The sequence below is a fragment of the Paroedura picta genome, chromosome 17, assembly GCF_049243985.1.
Source record: "Paroedura picta isolate Pp20150507F chromosome 17, Ppicta_v3.0, whole genome shotgun sequence".
Taxonomy (NCBI): domain Eukaryota; kingdom Metazoa; phylum Chordata; class Lepidosauria; order Squamata; family Gekkonidae; genus Paroedura; species Paroedura picta.
In genome coordinates, this window is record NC_135385.1 from 22,505,268 (window position 1) to 22,525,179 (window position 19,912).

Below are 19,912 nucleotides of genomic sequence, written 5' to 3' on the forward strand. Positions count from 1 at the left end.
GTCTCACACACAAACACAAGATTGCACCACAAAGCTAGAACATTTTTTTAAAAAGAAGCACAGTATAACATTTGCAAATCCGTCTCGTTTAAACTCCCACTGGCTGTGCAGCCAACATGCACTCCCCATGGAAACTCAGCTGCACAACAGCCAGCGTTTTAACACAATTCCACAGCAATCCCAGCCTTCACACCCCATCAATACCCTCCCCCGGTCAATTTATTAATATTAATAATAACAATAAAGAAGAAATCAACGTGGAAACACGCTACCTACCCATAAATACATCATCATCTTGGAAAGGAGAGGAGGGGGGGAAATTCAGGGGTTCTGTCAGCTCACAGCCTCCTTTTTTACTTCACTAAGTATGCCTGGACGGAGGAAGGAAAGAACTGGACCCAATGAGTAGTACGAAGGGGAGGAGGAGAAAAAAAAAAAAGAGGAAAAAAATCTTGCCTTTTCTCTGTCAAGTCCTTACTGTAGGTCTCCGTTTTCCCCCCCTTATACAAAATCGGGGTTTATGGTTTGTTTGTTTGCTTATGAGAATAGCATTCGTTCACGTTCAGTGGCTTTTTTTCTGCACAAGACGAAATTGCTCCGGGCTGCCTCCCCTCCCTCCCCCTCTCGTTCTCCCCCCCCCCTTCGGCTCCCCCCCCACACACACTTCTTCTTTCCCAACTCCGCCTGTCCTTTCTTGACTGTCAAGCTCGCTTAAGTAACAATCCTTGGCACGTCTGTTTAATGAGTAGATCCCTGTGCTCAAAAGGCAGCCTGCTACAGGGGTGGAAGAGAGGAAGGAAGGAACAGAGGGGGTGGGTGGGAAATAATTAAATAACTAGGAGAGACACTTCCTCACTGGGAGCGGGCATCAACCGGACGGACGCAAGGCGAAAGAGGGTGGGGATTGACTCAGGATGCCTCCAAGACCAAAAAAAAAAATAGAGGGAAGGATGCGGCTCAAGCCATGGCATCACCCATGCAGCAAACCTGTCTACGGGGAGGGGGAGTCTCACTTTTTTTTAAAAAGGGGGGGAGACTCAAAGCAACAATCCTAAGGAAGCACGGACATGCAGTGCAGCCTGCTCCTTCCCTTCCGATCCCTTTAAATGCACTTCAGATGGAAAAAAAGAAAAACCAAATCCTTCAGTCAGGTCAAGGCCTACAGAGCGGGGCTGTGTTCTACACACTTTTCTACAGCCATCTACTGACACCAAGGCGTTATTGCTACTGCTGCGTAAACCCTGCTGAGAGAGAACTGCCGGCATGTGGTGGGTGGGTGGAGGGTGGGGAAAGGAGTAGATTTCTCTCCCCCGGGTCTTGAAACACATCTGATGGGAAAGGTCAGCGTTGGGTTGGGAGACAAGGGCCTCTCGGCCCCCACGCGAATGCTGGTTTTTTAAATCGAGAAAGGGTACAGAACAGCTTCCACGGCAGAGCACAGGTCAGCAACGCACCGAAATCTTTACGCTTTTGACGGGTGCTATCTTTGGGCAACTTCTGGTCAGCGTTCTCGGGACTTGGGATTTAAACTCTGGCCCGGAAAAGAGAAGAAAAGAACAGGGACACAGCCAGGTCAGGAGCACGCTTAGCGCATGGCTATTATCTGCACCGAAAAGAAAAGGAATCTCATTCCCGACAGGAGGCTTCAACTGCAGAGTTGCGATTTCTGCAGTGTGCATTCTTTGTGTCAAAGCTCTGCCTGCAGTTTGGGACCTGGAAGGGCGAGGTGGGGGGGGGAGCTAGGAAACTAAAACAGAATCTAAACCGTCGTTCTGGAAGGAAGAGATGTGACAATCATTGCCACGTATTGATTATCCATTGGAAATCAATAGCTGCATTGGAAAAGGCCGTGCACTGCAGTGTTTTAGACAGTCTCACAGGCATGGCTGTCTCTTTCTAATTGCACTCCTACAATTCACACTGGGCATCCGTGCCTGACTACCACACACACACACACACACACACACACACACACACACACACACACAGATAAATGAACACAACTGACTTCCATTTGAGGGAGAAAAAAGAGAGAAATCCTCTTTTCTTTGTAGAGGATTCAAAGAGAAATATAGCCGGTTGACTTATTTTAACTGTTCACCATGAGCCTTGCCCATTCGCACCCAGCGCTTTAGAAGATACTGACCTCCACCTCTACCCTCCGTGGAGGGTCAGATTTGGCAGACCTGGAGGGCTGGATGGAATAATGATCAGCGTCAACTGTTGCAACTAGCATTCAAATCCCATAAAAATCTCCAAATATCCTGCCTTGCTGGACTAGAATATCCAGGCTAGGGATCCTCAACCATTGATATCTTTTCTGGTGCCCACCAAGTTTTATTTTTAGGAAGTGATCAGGGAATTTTGGAGATTAAATTGGGTGTCCAGATTTTTTACAGTGTTGCTTTGGCAGCAGTAGACAGCACAGCACAAGGAAATACACGGTGTTACTCAAATTAAGCTGTGGCAGCCATTTTGTGGCTGGCCCCGCCTCCTGAGGCAGCCATTTTGTGGCTGGTTCTGTCTCCCATATCAGCCATTTGGTGGCCGCCATTATGTAGCCTGCCAAGCCATGTCAGAATTCCAAATGTCTCTACAGGCTCAAAACCCCGACCACTGTCCCATTGCACTCAAAGTCCACCCAAATGCCACAGAAGAATTACAGGCGGGGAGAAGGAGCTAAAGATTCCCTCTGCCATGCTGCTCCATTCCAATGACTGCCATTCAGAGGTAGACTGCTTCTGGCTATGGAGGGGCCGACGCTGCTCAGCAGCCAAGATCTGAGGAGATTGTGACAGCCTGGGTTATCCAGGTCAGGACATTTGTTACCTAGGGATCAGATAACCCCATATATTTTTGGACTCTCTGTTCTCAGGGAGAACCAAGTCCTACAGTTCTGGGACAAATATCCAGAGCTGATCCATGAATTTGATGTTTGCACACATTAGTGGGTAAAGGCAGAGGTGGAATTCATGTAGCTCAAGCCTATGCTATGGTAACCCCGTCTCTTCTGCAAGGTAGCTTTACACCTCGTTGGCATCATGAGGACATCCAAAGAGGCCAGCGTGTTCACATGTGAAAATGTTCCTTCCACTCAGTGTGTCTGCTGCGCACGGAATTAGATTACTCTATATTAGCTTAGATAATAATGCATTTTCAAATATCGCATTAGAAAGAATTAGATTCCAGTGGTTAAACCGAAAATAAATTTTCTGATAGCGCCTTGGTGGATCTTATTCCAAGAGCCTCAGGAGGGCGTACAAAGCTCCAGAAGTTTCGATGGGCCGTTAAAGATGTTATTAATACGATAAAGGAGTGCGCACGGTTATGGCACATAAATCATTTCTTTTTTTTACATCAGAATTTCCCTGTTTTTGGAGCAGAGAGGCTCCACAGACAGCATATAAAATTTCACTGAACTGTGCCTCGGGGCTGTGTCAACTAATTATTTCTGTATTTGAAATTCTGTTCATTATGAAATGGATTACTCCAATCAATTTTTTACATCTTATTCCCTGAAACCAGTCAAATGGCATTCTCTTGTGCTGCCACCCATTCAAAAAGTACAAGAACTTCCTCCCTTCCTCCCTTCCTCCCTTCCTTCCTTCCTTCCTTCCTTCCTTCCTTCCTTCCTTCCTTCCTTCCTTCCTTCCTTCCAAACATAGTTTTGTGCCGTATTTCTTAAACATCTACCCCATGCAAGATCAGGCTCAAAAAAGTTACATGAAGAGAAGGAATCATTCCAGCGAATCAGTAGAGGATGAGATATCAGGTCCTTGATGAGAAAACGCCACTGTGGAATGGCTCAAACTGGTACAAAAGCATCATTGCAGCTAGAAAGCTAGTGAGTGTATCTTTCGCCTTTACTTGCTAGTTCTATTGATGCGGGGAGTTTTTGAAGGAGATATTTCAGAACAAAGTCCGCACACTGTCCGTTTGAAACAGAGTATGATGGCTAGACAGAGCTCCTGGTTCCAGTTCATTCCATTGACATTAATATATCTTTCAGTGCCAGTTGTGTTGTGGAAAAACACGGGGTTCGAATCCAAGACCCTCCAGATTTTCAGGGTGTAAACTTTCAAGCGTCAAAGTGCCGTCCTCCAGATCTCTGACAGTTCTGACTCTCAATCGCTCATACCGCGGAAATATTTGGGGTCTGGAAGGTGCTACCCATCCGACGTAAAAATGACTTATACACATAGAGAATATAAAATGTACACATCAGCTCTTTTCTTTTTCAACCTCTTGATTTATTTTTTAAGCATCCCGGCGCTCTGCCCTTCTAGCATATTTAAACTCTCCCAATTTTTCAGCTACCTGGATATCTGAAGGAGGTAGCTGTGACTCAAGAAAGCTCCTCCCCTGCCACAAATTTTGTTAGCCTTGTTCCTGGACTCTGGCTCTTTCCTGCTGCCCAAGCATTAGACATGCACGTGGATTGAGTTCACTTATTTACTCCTGCAGCTGCTTCAGACTTTACCCCATTTTAGAAGGACGGCTTCTTCACTGCGGTTATGGCTTTAGCGACTGCATTGTGATTCATCACAGGAAGGACCTCGGGAAGGCAGGGGGCTGTATCAAATGTGCAGGCATTCCTGTTCGCTCTACCCCAATCAAATTTAGCTCAATTAATTAGAGCACATCTTATCCTCGGAGGGTGCTATTACCGCCTACCCCATGAGGAGCAACATCTGAACTGAAAACACACACTGCACCTGGACCCTCGGCTCACGCTATTCCCGTTTATAAACAGCCAGAGACGTTAGAGATCTCCAAGTGTGCAGCAAAGATAAAAAATGCTTCCCGTTACAAACGTTCAAACTGCTTTGCAGGCATTATTGTTTTGTAACACCCTAGGCCTGTATTTTTATTGTTCCTGCAGCACACAGGCCGAGGGGTGGCTCAGAGAGAGGCCAAGTGTGGAAGGCACCAATTTGTAACAGAAGCTAGGGTTTGGGGTGGCTGTTATCCTGCTTCCGTGGAAAAAAAGGCTTACTCTAGTCTAAACCAAGGCTGGCCAAACTGGGGCTCTCCAGATGTCCATGGACTACAATTCCCATGAGCACCTGCCAACCAGGGGCACAAAGCCACAGAGTCTAATTATTAAATTTATATTCCACCACTCCCACAAGTGGCTCATAGAATCCTAGAGCTGGAAGGGATCATCTAGTCCAACCCCCTGCAAAATGCTTGAACTCACAACTAACTGCCCATCCATGGTGACCCCAATTCCATGCCCAATTGATCCCCCCCCCTGCACACACACACACCAAAAATCTCCAGAATCCAGTGTGGTCTGGCAGGTAATGTTATCACACATCCCGCACACAGACTATATTCTTGCGCCACAGGGGGGCTGATAACAGGAAGGTCAATGTACTGACAACCTGGGGTGTGGGCCTAGATCATAATTGCACTGGTCTTATATGCCGCTTTTCTCTACCCAAAGGAGGCTCAAAGCGGCTTCCATTCACCTTCCCTTTCCTCTCCCCACAACAGACACCCTGTGGGGTGGGTGAGGCTGAGAGAGCCCTGATATTCCTGCTCGGTCAGAACAGCTCTATCAATGCCGTGGTGAGCCCAAGGTCACCCAGTTGGCTGCATGTGGGGGAGCGGGGAATCAAACCCGGCTAGACTCTGTGTCTTTGTTCCCTCCCCAAGCCCCATCCTCTCCAGGCACCACCTTCCAAATGCCCAAATAAAAGTCTGCAAATCCAAAACCCCTAGGTTGCACCATTCGATCCTTAGTGACAAAGCACACAAACACACCAACACACGGAGAGAGAGCTCCATTTACAGTCTGGTTTGGACCTGAGAGACCAAAATCGACACAACGGTCCATGCAGAACACGCAATCGGGAGGTTGAACAAGAACTGAGATGCAGCATAATGATCTGGCCTTCTGCAGGCCAGGTTTGCAGAAGATTGCTGTCTTAAAGTATTTGAAAGGCTGTCACTTAGAGGAGGGCAGGGAGGGGTTCCTGTTGGCAGCAGAGGAGAGGACCCACAGTTATGGGTCTAAGCGACATGTAGAACAATACTGGCAAGGTATCAGGGAAAGAAAAATTCAGAGCCGTTCAGCCGTGGAATGAGCTCTCTAAGGAAGTGGAGAGCTCCCTCTCACGGGTGCTTTTTAAGCAGCAGCTGGATAGATACTTATCCTGGATGCTTTAGGCTGATCCTGCACTGAGCAGGGGGGGGGGGGCTGGATGGCCCCTTCCAGCTCTATGATTCTAAATCTCTGGGTGAGTCACAGTTCTTTCAGAGCTCTCTCAGCTCCACCTATCTCGCAGGATTTCTGTTGTGGGGAGAGAAAATTACAACGACGGTAAGCTGCTTTGGGTAGCAAAAGCAGGGTACAAAACTCCTAGCTGTTGTTGTTCTGCTTCTGACAAAGGGCCAACCGCAAACTGGTTTCTCCTGTCCCATAATCCAATTCTGCTCCAGCCATGTCTCCCAGAAGCCACTGGAAGAAGAACCCAGAGGAAGGCTCTCTCTCTCTCTCTCTCTCTTGACCCTGGGTGCTCCCGTTTCGTAAGTTCTTCCATCTCTAATCCTTCCATTTGGGTGTTCAGCCAAACCGTGAATGCGTGCCTGGCCCTTTACCTAGACTCAACTGGCTCCTGGGAATACACAACAGAGGAAAGCTGGAAATCACAAGGGAGACCAGGAGTAGAACAGGCAGATAGATGGCTTCATGGTTCCTTTCGAATGTGGGAGATTGGGAGATAAAGCAATGGAGGTGAACTCTCACCCGCCCTTCCAGGGCATTCAATGCCTTGCAACAATATCGGTTGCAAGCTAGAAATGGAGTTAACAGCCTTAATGCATCTGGTCATTAAGGATTGCCCCCCCCCTTGCTCTAAACACACAGCCTTTTTATTGCAGAGTGGAGCTCCAAGTATCTTAATTTGCAAGCATCCCTGGTGGGTCCAGCCCTAAAGATCCGTTCTGTTCCATTTGTGTTCGATTTGAATATGAGTCCATCGTGCGATGCCACTCAGAGGTCAGAGTTGAAGCCTCTCCAACGACTTCATTTATTTTGGAAGGGGCTTTCTTTCTTTCTTTCTTCCGCCTTCTCCCTCCGGTTTCCCGCGAGCCCAACCTCCTCTGTGAAGGAGACTCCGAAAGAGCACTTGCAGCTCGGTCTTAAACGGCTGCCGAACTCTGCCGGTGCTCAGTGGTTCATGAACACCCCGGCTATTTCACATCAGCTCTGTTTTTGTCTGTGTTAATCGATTCCAGCCTATATAATTAGTTTCCAGTTCTACCTTTCACAGTGCTTGGCCAGCTGAGGGAAAATGAAACCAGCAACAAGAACAACATGAACAACAAAAAGCGAGAGAGATTTTGAAGACTCAGAGTGGAGAAGAAATAACTGTGTGTGTGTGTGTGTGGGGGGGGAGTCGTAATAAAGTGTTTTGGGGTTTGTCGGTTCAGGACAATGGACATTTTTCTATGGCCTACACTTCCGTGTTCTTCTTCAGAAACCAGGAAAACCTCCGATGCTGTGTGATCTCGCCTTGTTCACTTTGTTTAATTCTCACTCTTCCTCCAAAGAGATAGGGTTGCCAGCTAGCCTTTCCAAAATCCAACCAATAAGTTGGGAAGTCCAAGACTCTTTGTGCATCATCCTTGGTCCTCGACAAGGAATCCCATGGGAGTAATTACACATCACGTGGAGGAGCATTTCTCTTCCTCTGCTTGGAACTTACAGGCTTCACTGTTCCAACAGGATAAGGTGGCTCGTTGTATCCTGCTAAAAAAAAAATGCTAAGGAAATTATTAAAAAAAACCCAACCATTCCTGAGAAATTTGTCATGGATTTCAAGCGAAGAGCGGTAGGCATAGAAGGCTTGTTCCTTCCACCATATCTTTCCAAGCTGCATTCTGTAGACGGTCTACAGTGGGACATCATTAGAGTCTTCCCTGAAAGGCACCGCTGTTCTTTGGTTCCTCTTGTTTTCTTGACCTAACAAGAGTTGCATTTTCGGCCCTTGTTTCTTTTCAGAGGAAGCAGGAGTTTCTAAGCAGGATCTGTCTTTCAATCATCTGCCAGGGGAGTCTTCCAAGCCAGGGAATGAGAGTGAAGATGTTAAGGATCCGAGACCTGGGGAGACGGCATCCCCCGCTCCTTTTGTTTGTTATTTCCACACCTTTCTTTTTTTAATGGGATGGACTCCCTCCAGCCTGCACTTAGCAAACCGGTTGTCAGGCACGGCGCCGAAGATGTACCAGCAAACCAACTCGATAACCGGAAAAAAAGAAGAAGAAGACGAAGAAGAAGCACACCCCCCCCCCTCTGTCTCTCTCACCCCTTCTGTCTTGACAACACAACAAATGTATCTTGGATAAATAAATGCTGAGTGAGAACTTCTTGAAGAGTTTTGCAGTGGCGTTGACTTTGGGAAAGAGTTTCTGGATTCAGGACGCATCTATGCGCTGGTGGCGACAGCATTGCAAGTTTTTTTTTTGGGGGGGGGGAACAAAGAACTGCAAAGTCATAACCAGCAAGTGAGAAGCGACTGGCTTCCTTGGGAGGGGGTGGGTTCTCCATCTCTGGAGTTTTTAAAACATCTGACGGAGAGGCTGAATCTGGGAAGGCTCAAGGGGGTGGCAGGTGGCAGTGGATGAGCGAGAGGGTTGTGGGTGTCCTGCACAGTGCAGGGGGTTGGACTAGATGACTCAGGAGGACCCTTCCAACTCTATTATTCTATGATTGTGGTGTTATCATGATTGTTTATGTGGGACGGTTGGGCCTGGGATAAAAAGCAGGATCTTTTCCCCTTTGGCAGGGAAAAGGCGCACAAAATTGGCAGCCTCGCCAAGAATCGGTTTCGCTCCCTACTTCCAGTTTTTTAGCTCTCTAGCCACTGATCTTGGGGACTTGGGCCTGGGAAACGTACCCCCCAGGAGTAGGCTTGGTTACAATCCCTTCTAGCTCCAGCAAGGCTTTTTAAAGTGGGTTTCCAGCCCTGATAAAGAAAAACAATTGTGGCCCAGCTTAACACAGAGGCTTTCTTACCTCCGAGCGAAATCCTAAATCCTTAGCTTGCTATGCTAATGCCGGCTTTCCCGATCTCTCTGCTATTTAGCCACTGATGCAATTAAGAAGGTGAATTGGCAAGCGGCAGAGTTCCTTTCCTTTCCTTTTGTTAAAGATTATTTTCAGAACTGTTTTATATATATATATATATATATATATATATATATATATATATATATATATATATATTCTAAGGCAGGGTGGGGAGGAGGCTGGAGGAGAGTCTAGATACTGCTGAGCAAACCTTTCCAACTTTTGAAACAGAGCTGCAGATGCAGAAAGCAGATGTGCCTTCAGAGGGGCAGGAACCCAAATCTGCTGGCTCTAATAAGCTGTTTCTGCCCACCAGCCGTCACGAATGGGCTCATCAGACTTTTCAGAACCTGATAACGCTGCCCTGCCCCTGTCACCGTTTTTTGTGCTACCCCAAATGCATTTTGACTGCTATCTTCCATGCAAGTTTTAAAAGGGGGAGAGAGAAAAAGAGAACATTTGCCAGAAAACCTGGCTTGTTCATTTGCTGTTAGAACTGAATGAAGTGTGTGTTGGGGGGGGGGCATTGATTCTCCACACTGGTTGCTAAATTGAATCTGGCGTCATCTCGCTTTCCTTTTGGTCCTTTTTTTTGGGGGGGGGGGAGAGGAATGATTTAAAAAATAGTGATTTTAAAAAATTATCTCTCTCCCTACTCTTTCTGCCTTATCTTGCTCTCAGTCATGCATATAATGTTGTTTGAAACATCTGTTCATCTGCAACGGGGAAAAATAAAGCACCCCTCTGCAGCTGTATAGAGATTTCAAGTGTTTTTCCTTATCTTCCAACACAGTGTTCTGCATTGCCCTGTCAGTTTCGAAAAAAGGGGGATACGAACGGCACGCTCCACATTTTGCACCAACTGCAATGACCCAATTTTTTTGATCAAGGAAACCCTTGCTCTGGAAACAAGGAGGGAAATCCTGGATGTGTCGTTCATTATTTACCAGGATGAGCCGGGCCCAGAAACTACAGGGAAAAGATAAGAGTGGTGAAAAAACCTCTAGCATTTATTGGAGTTCTGCAGACGAAATTGCTATTCTCACAGATTCTTGCAATGAAAGGAACTAGATAACAAGCACATCCCCCCCCAACAAAAAATAAAGCAACATAAGGTTTTCCTTTAAAAAAAATGGATTTAAAGAAAAGAAGCAGAAACACACTAACAAAAGTTCCTTTGGGGGCAGCCATCAAACTATTAAAGCTCTACGTATTCCAAGCCAGTCCGTGTATTTCAGTGACAACCAATTAAAAACAAAACAAAACTCTCATGTTTTTATTAAGCGTGCAAGCTCAGGCATCAGGGACGTGAGTTCTACAAAATTTGGAAACTGCAGCAAATTAAAAGCCATGCTAAAGAAGACAACTCACAGATTATGGTTTTTGGGTGTACACCTAAATATGGATCACTGAGGGTTTTTCACACGGCACAGCAACTAAACCCAGGGTTAACACAGAGTACGCACTGAACTGCAACCACCAACACCCCCCCTCCAAGATCCTGACACTCAGGTAAGTGTGTCAGTCGGATGTGAGTGTTTTTAAACACTCATCAGTCACAATCGAGGCAAAACTATGTTTTATATTGTTGAAAACGCCCTTCCCTCTAAAAGAAGACTTCCTCTGCTGACGGGTAAACGAACAGCGTGCCCAGATGCGGCAGCAAAATATGCTCATCAGTTTTTAACAAGAATATGATGGTTCTGATAAATCCAGGAACTTCTTGCTGAACAAAATGGGTGGTGGTGGTGGGGGGAGAGAACTAAGCCACAGAGGAAAAGTCTGTCATAAACAGAAGATTGTCTTCCCAGGTTGTTACAGATGTTGTTCGTGGTTTTATGAATTGCACCTGACTTCTACCTAAGTCTGATCCTAGGCTGTTTGGTGGCTTTAAATAAATGGGCTTGATTCCTGGTTTTGGGGTTTGTTTCCCTGCAGCCACAATATGAAATGAAGGAGACCACCTTCCTAAACCTCTACACACACACACACACACACACACAAACAAACACACAATGATTTGAGAGAAGATATGAAGCCTGTCACCTCATTGAGTCCCACGTGATCTTCTATACAACAAGAACGGCAGTTGAGAGGCAGGGGGAAATAATAAAACTTTTCAGTGAGAGATGATTTAACACACCTTAGAAAGGGAAGGCGGGGAGGAGACAAGAAACAAATCTAGGAATAAGTGGAATTAGATTGACATTTCAGTGGAGGAGGAAAAGGACTAAGAAAACCCAGGGTACACAGGAAGGGGGAAGGCAAGTGTAATCCAAAAGTGTTTTAGCTGCTCTCCCTCTGATTATCTTGTAGGGTTCCCAACCTCCAAGCGGTTACACAGTTTTAGAATAAACTGGAGCAAAGATGTGAACCGAGTGAATATCCTCTTGGCCTTTTCAACTTTATATACAGGTGGCAGACTGGCCGCTTGGTGCAGCTGTTTCTTCCAGTTTATCATGTAACCTTTGTACCTGACAGTCTTTGTGTATCGTTGATGGCCGGAGAGAGGAGCTCCCCTGGAGACAGGGACTGCAGTGGGAGATGGACTCTGTAACACTGCAACTCACTGAAGTCCCTCCCCTCCCCAAGCTCCGCCTCCTCAAGACCCTCCCCCTAATCTCCAGGTATTTCCGAACCTGAGTTGGGATGGAGGGCACATGAAGAACTGCGAGTCCAGGTCAAGGGCCCACAATGGACAGCGTGAGAGAAACAGGTAATGGTCAATGCGCCAGTTTCCATGAGCCGGCTAAGGAGTGGTGGGTAACAAATGTTGTAGTAGTAGTAGTAGTAGTAGTAGTAGTAGTAGTAATAATAATAATAATAATAATAATAATAATAATAATAATAATAATATTTGACACAACTCAGTCCTAAAGGTGTAAGGTTGATGCTGAAGAAAGTGCAAATATGAGCAATAAAGAAACCCCATAAGTGAGCAATAAAGAAACCCCCATAACCCCATAAGAAACCCCACAGGGAGTATGAGAATACATGGAAGGATGGGATGTCACCTAAGTGAGGCATGATGCATCTTAACATTTCATATCAGGGAAGTTTTAGATGAGTCACCATCAGTACAGACATTCATAGCATTCTTCAGGGATTGGCAGCTTCCTCCCCTATTTTGCCTCATTGTACACTATGTGGAGCAGAAGGAAACTAACTTACCGTTCCCACCCTCTCTTGCTTTAATCCCTTGGGTGATTTACCTGAAACATGCAGAGGGGTGCCTGGCAAAGTTCCTTTTGGGTCGCAGGAGAAAGCTGGCTTCAAACGCAGTCGCAAAAGTTTGCTTCTTATGACATTGAGAAAATGGAAAGCTTTATTGAAACAAAACTGGTAATTTCATGGTTGCTGTATTTTTATATTCTGTCATCGATGTTGCTGCTTTTGTCTGATGTATGTTAATAATCAAATAATGAAATGGAGTTTGCTTTCTGGTTTTTGACTGTATCGATAAATCTGAATTTGATATTCACTGTAAAACACACAGCTGAGAAACCTGGCATGAGCAGGGACAGAACTTGTGGGGAACTTTTGGAAAACAAGATGCACCTGAGGAAAAAAGGTTACTCAGCAGTTACCTGGCAAAGGACATGGGAACTTGGACCATCTGAATTCCTACAAATGTACAGTCTGAAGTTCATTATAACCTCCCCTGTCCCACAAAAATGAAACACTAGGATATAAAGAAAGCAATCCCCAAAGTCCATTTCATCTTCCACGATCCCGTTTCCGTCATGGCTGTGTTGAAAAACCTATACCTTTCCTTGTACACAACAGGAAAAGGAAAAAAAAGGAAATAACCTTGTTCGTCATCTTAAGCAGGAAGAGACATGGCCGTCAAAATTGTATTCAATTGCCCCGATATTGTGCCAAGGAACCTTTGAATGAAGTTAATTCTTTGCTGGAGTCGAGCGTTTCATCAGATGTGAGATCGAGAACAATTCACCGACATCGAGAACCGTCCGCCAATCACAAACAAATATATTGAAATGCTTACCCTTAGCTGACCCCTTTCACAATTCATCTGTTGTCTTGAAATCTACGAAGAATTGAGGAGAAAAAAAGTTAAAATGTTTTTATTTCTAAAAAGATAATGCATAGAATTGTTCATGAACGTTAATAACGGTCAGTTACAAGGGATATATATCAATATCTATCTAGCCATCTATTTATCGATCAATAAAATAAAAGTTCAGAGGGAAGGCAATTAAATGGCACGGTAGAGAGAGGGAGGGTTACCAAAGTTAGGGCAGAAATTCACAGCTATGCCCTGTTGCACAAACACAACCCCTTTTAATGGAGCCCATACCTAGAAGGAAAAATAACCTTTGCTTGTGATCAGTCAAAAATGTCAGTCCAAAATTTCTGTGGAGCAACCTTGAGCCAAATAATACATAATTTTACTGCTGTACGCTGCCCCAGGACCAATTTTGGAGGGTGGTGGTTTAGAAACTCCATAATTAATTAATTAGTAAGTAAATAATAAAATAATAAAAAGCAGAGTATAAATGTTTTAAGAGAGCCAGTATAGTGCAGTGACTAAAGAGCGATGGACTCTAATCTGGAGAGCTGGGACTGATTCCCCATTCTTCCTCCACATACAGCCAGCTGGGTGACATGGAGCTAGTCACGGTTCTTGCAGAGCAGTTCTCTTAGAACTCTCCCAGCCACACCCACCTCACATGGTGTCTGTTGCTGGGAGAGGAAGGGAAAGACACCTTAAGGTAATGAAAAGCAGGTTATTGAACAAAAACCAGCTCTTATCTGGAGGCTACTAGGGGTTATAACTGAAACCAGTTCACTCAGAGGAAATAGCAGCTTTGGAACGTGGGTGCTACAGCATTATAGTCTCCCGAATCCCTCCAAACCCTGCCCTTTGCAGGCTGCAGCCCTGAAATCCCCAGGTATTTCCCTACCTGGACCTGGCTACTTGTGTGTGTGTGACTATCAAAACATAGCACAGATAATGACCCATGTACCTTGGAATGACAGAACTACCATGACCCAACTCTGCAGTCCTCATTTAGAAGTGGGATGTTTTGAAAAATTAGCATCACCTTTGAGCAGAAGCTGCTGGAGGGGAATAATTTACAACTTTGCAAAGAAGAAGAAGACGATGAAGAAGACGACGACAAAGAAGAAAAAGTTGAACCATCACCACCATCACCAGACCTTACTCAGAAAAAGAGCAATTTGTATTAAATTCGGTTGCACGTTTCATAAAATCAGAGTTCCAGGAGCACCTTTAAGACCAATAAAGATTTATTTAAGGCGTGAGCTTTTGAGTGCAAGCACTCTTCCTCAGCTTGCCCTCGAAAGCTCACTCCTTGAATAAATCTTTGTTGGTCTTCAAGGTGCTACTGGACTCTGATTTTATTGTGCTACTTCAGACCAACACGGCTACCCATCTGAATCTATCATGTTGTTTGTTTGTTTGTTTTAATAGCACCTGAGATGGTATCCCACCCCCACCCCTGTTGCAGTTTATGGACATGGGAGTTGTTGATTCTACACTTAGTCAGCCAGCCCATGGAACAGGTGGATAAACTCCACTTTGACATTTGCTAAAGATTAGTGCGAGACATACAAACCTATTACAATTACCTACGTTGCGGTTCATCGTTAGCTCTGGAAGCTTAATCGATATGGTTATTTTCCCCCGTGATGACCGGCATGGCGAATATAATTTGGACACAAATAGGAACTCTGATGCTCCCAGTGAACAAAACTAGTTTTGACGCCCCTGGCATTTGGCAAAAAATGTTGAGCTGGACTGAACTTATTAAATTCAGCGTAATGCCAGTCACTCATGGATAATACAAACAAACAATAATGCAATATGGACTGAGGAATAACGTGTCAGTGCAGGAAGCTGGTAAAAATGTTGAACACCCACTCTACTATACCTTTCTCATCCGGCAATCAAAGAATTGCATGGTTGTGCAACGTCTTAAGGTTTATCTCTGGGAGCTGTACCATGTCAGCCATGCTCCCCTCAAATACCCCACATGTGATTCCTCCACAGCCTATAGGACTTCAGTATACTCGCCTTGTAAATATTCTAGGCGTAGTTGTGGTATCCTGGTTAGAATGACTAGAATCTAGAGAGCCTACTCTTCCATGGAAGCTTGCTGGTTGACCATTGGCCAGTGACATACTCTTGGGCTAGTCTACCTCGCAGGGTTGTTGTGAGGGGGGAAAGCAGAGGAGCATGAAGCAAGCTGCTTCGGGTTCCTACTGAGGGGAAAAGTGAGATATAAACGAAGCAGGCAGGCAGGCAAGAAAACAAGGAAGGAAGGAAGGAAGGAAGGAAGGAAGGAAGGAAGGAAGGAAGGAAGGAAGGAAGGAAGGAAGGAAGGAAGGAAGGAAGGAAGGAAGGAAAAATTGGAGGACTAAAAACTCCCCTCCCTTCATTCTGCAAGAGGGCCCTGGAAGTCCCTTCCAATCCTATGATTCAGGACTCTTTCGCTGGATCTGGGATCTAGAAAATCAATTACAGTTGATTTTTTTAAAAAAATACATGCATCTCGGATTTTATTTGACGACAGTATTAAAGCGGAGCCATTGAGCGTATGTGACCGCTTGGACAAATGAGAGATTTCTCCTCTCCCCCTCCCCCTCCGAAAGCAGGATTCCCTTAAGAGCCCTCTCGGAGAGGAAATCCACTTGTAAGGAGTAACTTCATAGAGGGCAGAGTGTAGGAGTGTAGATCTAAAGCATTTACAGAAGAGTCAGCGGAGGAGTAAGAGACACGCACGCACAGCGCCGGGAGAAGGGAGGAGATCAAATGTGCTTGAGTTCAAACAGAAGGGTATGTGGGGTGTCAGGGAGAGAGAAAGTTATGGATTATCTGTCATTGTTTTGTGCTCCTACAGATCATCTGCCCAACTAGTAAACAAGAATGTTTTGCTTGAAAAAAACAACAATAGAAAGAGAGCCTCAGTCCCAGAAACCTGCGCCAAACAGCTCACTGAAGTTTTCCCGGAAAACATACGCTCAATGTCACCAAGACAAGGTTGCCAGTTTCACCCACTGATGCCGACATTTTGCGTCCCCCCGTGATGTTAAACTTCCAAACCGGGGTCCTGGAGACCCTCTGCAGCCCCTCGGAAGATCTCTGTGTTTTGTTGACACCTTACAAAGTGCTGAAGCCCTTGGAAACAAGCTGGCTGAAGCCAGTAACATGAAAATATTTCCAGCACTCTGGTTGCAGCTGGAGTTTTACTTTTCACCAAGGAACTGATGGAGATTTTTCCATGCACATTATTTGCCCTAGCACTGATTCTGTTTGGAAACTGTGCTATTTTTGGCCCCACAACATCACAGGGCATTTCTGCACCTTCCAGGGTGCCCCCTTTTCCCCAAATCTGCTTTGCTGCAAAACCTCATATTAAGGACTGAATAATAATTTCATGGGGGGCAATGTTGATATTTCCTAGACCCACCTGCATGGCAGACTTTCTCCCTGTCCATGAAGCATCCATTTCCTTCCCCAGCACTGGAACATGGTCGCTAAAACTGGCAATTGAATAACAACATGACAACTGAAGTATTATCTGAACCACAACTTCCTTTAAAAAAAGAAAGAAAGGTAAGTCCCTAAGCACTTTCATTGAGGAGATATAAGGGGAAAGGCATACCTCTATTCCCCTGACATGCATGGACTGGGCTACTGTGATCTAAACAGGGTTGGTCTTGAGTGCCAGAGATCTTAAAACTGCTTTGGAAATTGCAGCATTGATTTCAGTCCTCATGTCCTTTAAGGAAGAGGCTGGAACAATTTGGCTCTTTAAGCTCTGCTCACCGAGAAGTTTCCAAGAGGGAAAGGAAACTTGGCCTTATTAGCGGAACAGGCTTCCTTGGGAGGTGGTGGGCTCTCCATCTTTGGAGTTTCTTAAACAGAGGCTGGATAGCCATCTGAAGGAGAGGCTGATTCTGTGAAGGCTCAAGGGGGTGGCAGGTGACAGTGGATGAGCGAGAGGGTTGGGAGTGTCCTGCATAGTGCAGGGGTTGGACTAGATGACCCAGGAGGTCCCTTCCGACTCCATGATTCTAGGATTACTTGATTGGGAGACCAACTAGGACTAGTAGGGATGCTACAAAGAGGCAGGCGGTGGCAAACCTCCCCTCAACACCTCTTGCCTCAAAAACCCCACAGAGTTGAGGGCGACAACTTCCAAACGCCATCTCCCCGTAACAAACCCAAACATATACACTTCCCAATTCCAACAGACAGACGCTAGCTGTCTAGATGGGTGGGTGAACTCAGAGGAATTCACGCAAATTCCATTATAACACATGCACACCACAGCGGGTTTGGGAGCAGCCCCTGTCAAAGGAGCGGAGCGGAGGCACGGGGAGAGCTGCCCTCTTTCGGCAGCCGAGAGGGAGCTGTGCCAGCCAGTCCCTGTGCAGAGGCCCTCCCAAAACCACTCAGGGCTTCAAACTGTGCAGACACCCTCTTTTTTTAAAACAGAGGGAAAGGAATGGGAGTCTGTCAGGGGCAGTTCCCCCTCGACCCCCCACCCCCCCAACACTGCCATTTTTTAAGGCTTAAAAAGCAATGCTGAGGAGAAGGGGACAAAATCCCCCCTTTCTCCTTTCCCCTCCTTGCTAACTGCAAGCGTGTCCCCTGAGGAGGCAGAGAGGGCTCTGAGGGGAGCGCTAACGAGCCACCTGCAAAAAAGGCGGGAAAATGCCTGAGGGGGCCCGGGGGGGGGTCCCTCCCTCTCAGCCCCAGCAATCCCCCTTTGGCCTGCACCAGGCTCCCTCCAAAGCTTCATGGAAATGCAGGATGCTCCAGCTGGGGCTGAGAGGAGGGCAATGCAGCCCAGAGAGACCCCCTGCCCTGCACTTTTCCACCCATGGCATGCAAAAGCTTCCTTCTGCACACTGTGTGTTTGTGGGGGTCCGATTCTGGATGGGGAGCGTGCATGGCGTGTGCATGAAGGCAAGAAAGGACAGGCAATTGAATAAAATGCTAAAAACAACACCAACACCAACACACAATTCATGCACTTAAAAACTTTGTTAAGTCAAGTCGCTTCTAACTTAAGGCAGGCTAGCTTCACACAACCCTGTCTCCCCGGGGCGTTTGCCCCAATGCATATCTCATGTTTTGGGTGTGGGACATGTGTGTGTGTGTGTGTGGACTAGGTCCTTCCAAAAGGTTGGGGGAGAAGCCCTTCCAGGGTTATTCAAAGAAATCAGCCCTTAAAAGAGCAGCAGTCAATTCTAGTCCTTCCTGACGTACAGGAGAACCATGCAAAAAACAAACAAACAAGCAAGCAAACAAACAAACAAAAACACACACACACAATGAGTGTCAGCAAGTTGGATGCTCCCAATAAGATAATTAAAAGCCCCCTAAAAAATAAAACTGATTTGCAGCTCATGGGGACTGAGATGAGAGATTCTCCATAAATTTGAGGCTTTTTAGTTAGGATTAGGAAGGAAGGAAGGAAGGAAGGAAGGAAGGAAGGAAGGAAGACTAGGAACATGGACACAACAACATATGGCTCTGAGCCACTTGTATAAAGATGTACTTAATCCCTTTCTTAATGCAAACCAAACTATGCATTTTATTTTTGTATGTGTGCCACCTTTCTGCATGATCACAGCCACCAAGGCGGCGGAGAATTCAATGCAGTGCTATAACGGCATCCTTAAAAACAATTCATTACAAACAAGGCCCCAAAATCTCCATGAGTTGGGCCAGAAAGATCTTTAAAAAAAAAACAACACTAAGCATTTTGCATCACTCTTAGTTGGCGAATGCATTGCAGAACTCTTTGCAACCACTCTGCTGACACCCAAACTATCTCCGACTCCCTTCCGCTTGCTAAATGTACTTGTTTGCAACCCCCGCTCCCCACCAAGCACTTAGTAGCAAATATAAATAATGTAGGGGTAATATGTAAATTCAGCCAGCTATATCTGACAGGCTGAAAGCCATAAGATATTTAATTGATGGTGGGGGGATTACAGAGAGTAATTTCGACCATGTCTGGCAGCCTTGGAGTACTTTTGTCAAGCCTAAATGACCCTTCGATCCAGGGGTAGTCAACCTGTAGTCCTCCAGACAAATGCTGGCAGGAGCTCATGGGAATTGTCGTCCATGAACATCTGGAGGACCACAGGTTGACTACCCCTGCTTCCATCTACATGGTGCAAAATGCACTGATTCCCACCCCCCAAAGAATCAGGTCTTCTGAGTCACTGTCTATCTAACTCTTGAAGGGATTTACCCATCAGCTTTCCAAAAAGGTCTGCTCCCTATGAAGCATATTTCATAACCGTTGGGTGTCCATCTGTCAGATTTTTTTTTTAAGGATGACACATTAAGCATGGCCTGGTAGCATAAGCCAGGCTCCATGAGCACAGATGTGAGATCTGCAGACACAATGTGCAGGATCTCACAAACTGTGAACAGAAGGAGTTTGCAGATCTCTCTCCCCCATCTGCCCCCTGTAACCTTCTGTACATCCTGATGAACAACAACTGATACATACTCCATGTGGTGTGGGGGCATTTGGAGAGGTGATGAAGAAATCTGCAGCAGAACACCGCAGTGACCCCACTTCCTCTGTGTATTATTATTATTATTATTATTATTATTATTATTATTATTATTATTATTATTATTATTTAGATTTCTAGCCTGCCACTCCCGAAAAGGCTCGTGGCAGGTTACAAAACGTGCATAAAATCCCCAATAAAATTACCCCTAAACCAAACCAGAAACTATATCAGAATGCACAGCAAACCAAACATGGAATCCAAGATATACATAGAATACAAGCAGCAGCTTCTCATATGGAGAAC

At 45.7% G+C, this 19,912-nt stretch overlaps 1 protein-coding gene across 21 annotated transcripts in view; it reads right to left on the bottom strand.

Annotated features, from left to right (window-relative positions):
- The window catches only part of RBFOX1 (RNA binding fox-1 homolog 1), an 832,795-nt gene that overhangs the window by 277,831 nt on the left and 535,052 nt on the right, over positions 1 to 19,912 (bottom strand). For 20 of the 21 annotated variants that reach the window (XM_077316478.1, XM_077316476.1, XM_077316477.1 and 17 more), the window contains one exon: positions 13,086 to 13,127. The exons of the other annotated variant lie outside the window; for it this stretch is intronic. In XM_077316478.1, coding sequence (XP_077172593.1) covers positions 13,086 to 13,127 — 42 coding nt within the window. The remainder of the gene's footprint in view (positions 1 to 13,085; positions 13,128 to 19,912) is intronic. 21 annotated transcript variants of the gene reach the window in all.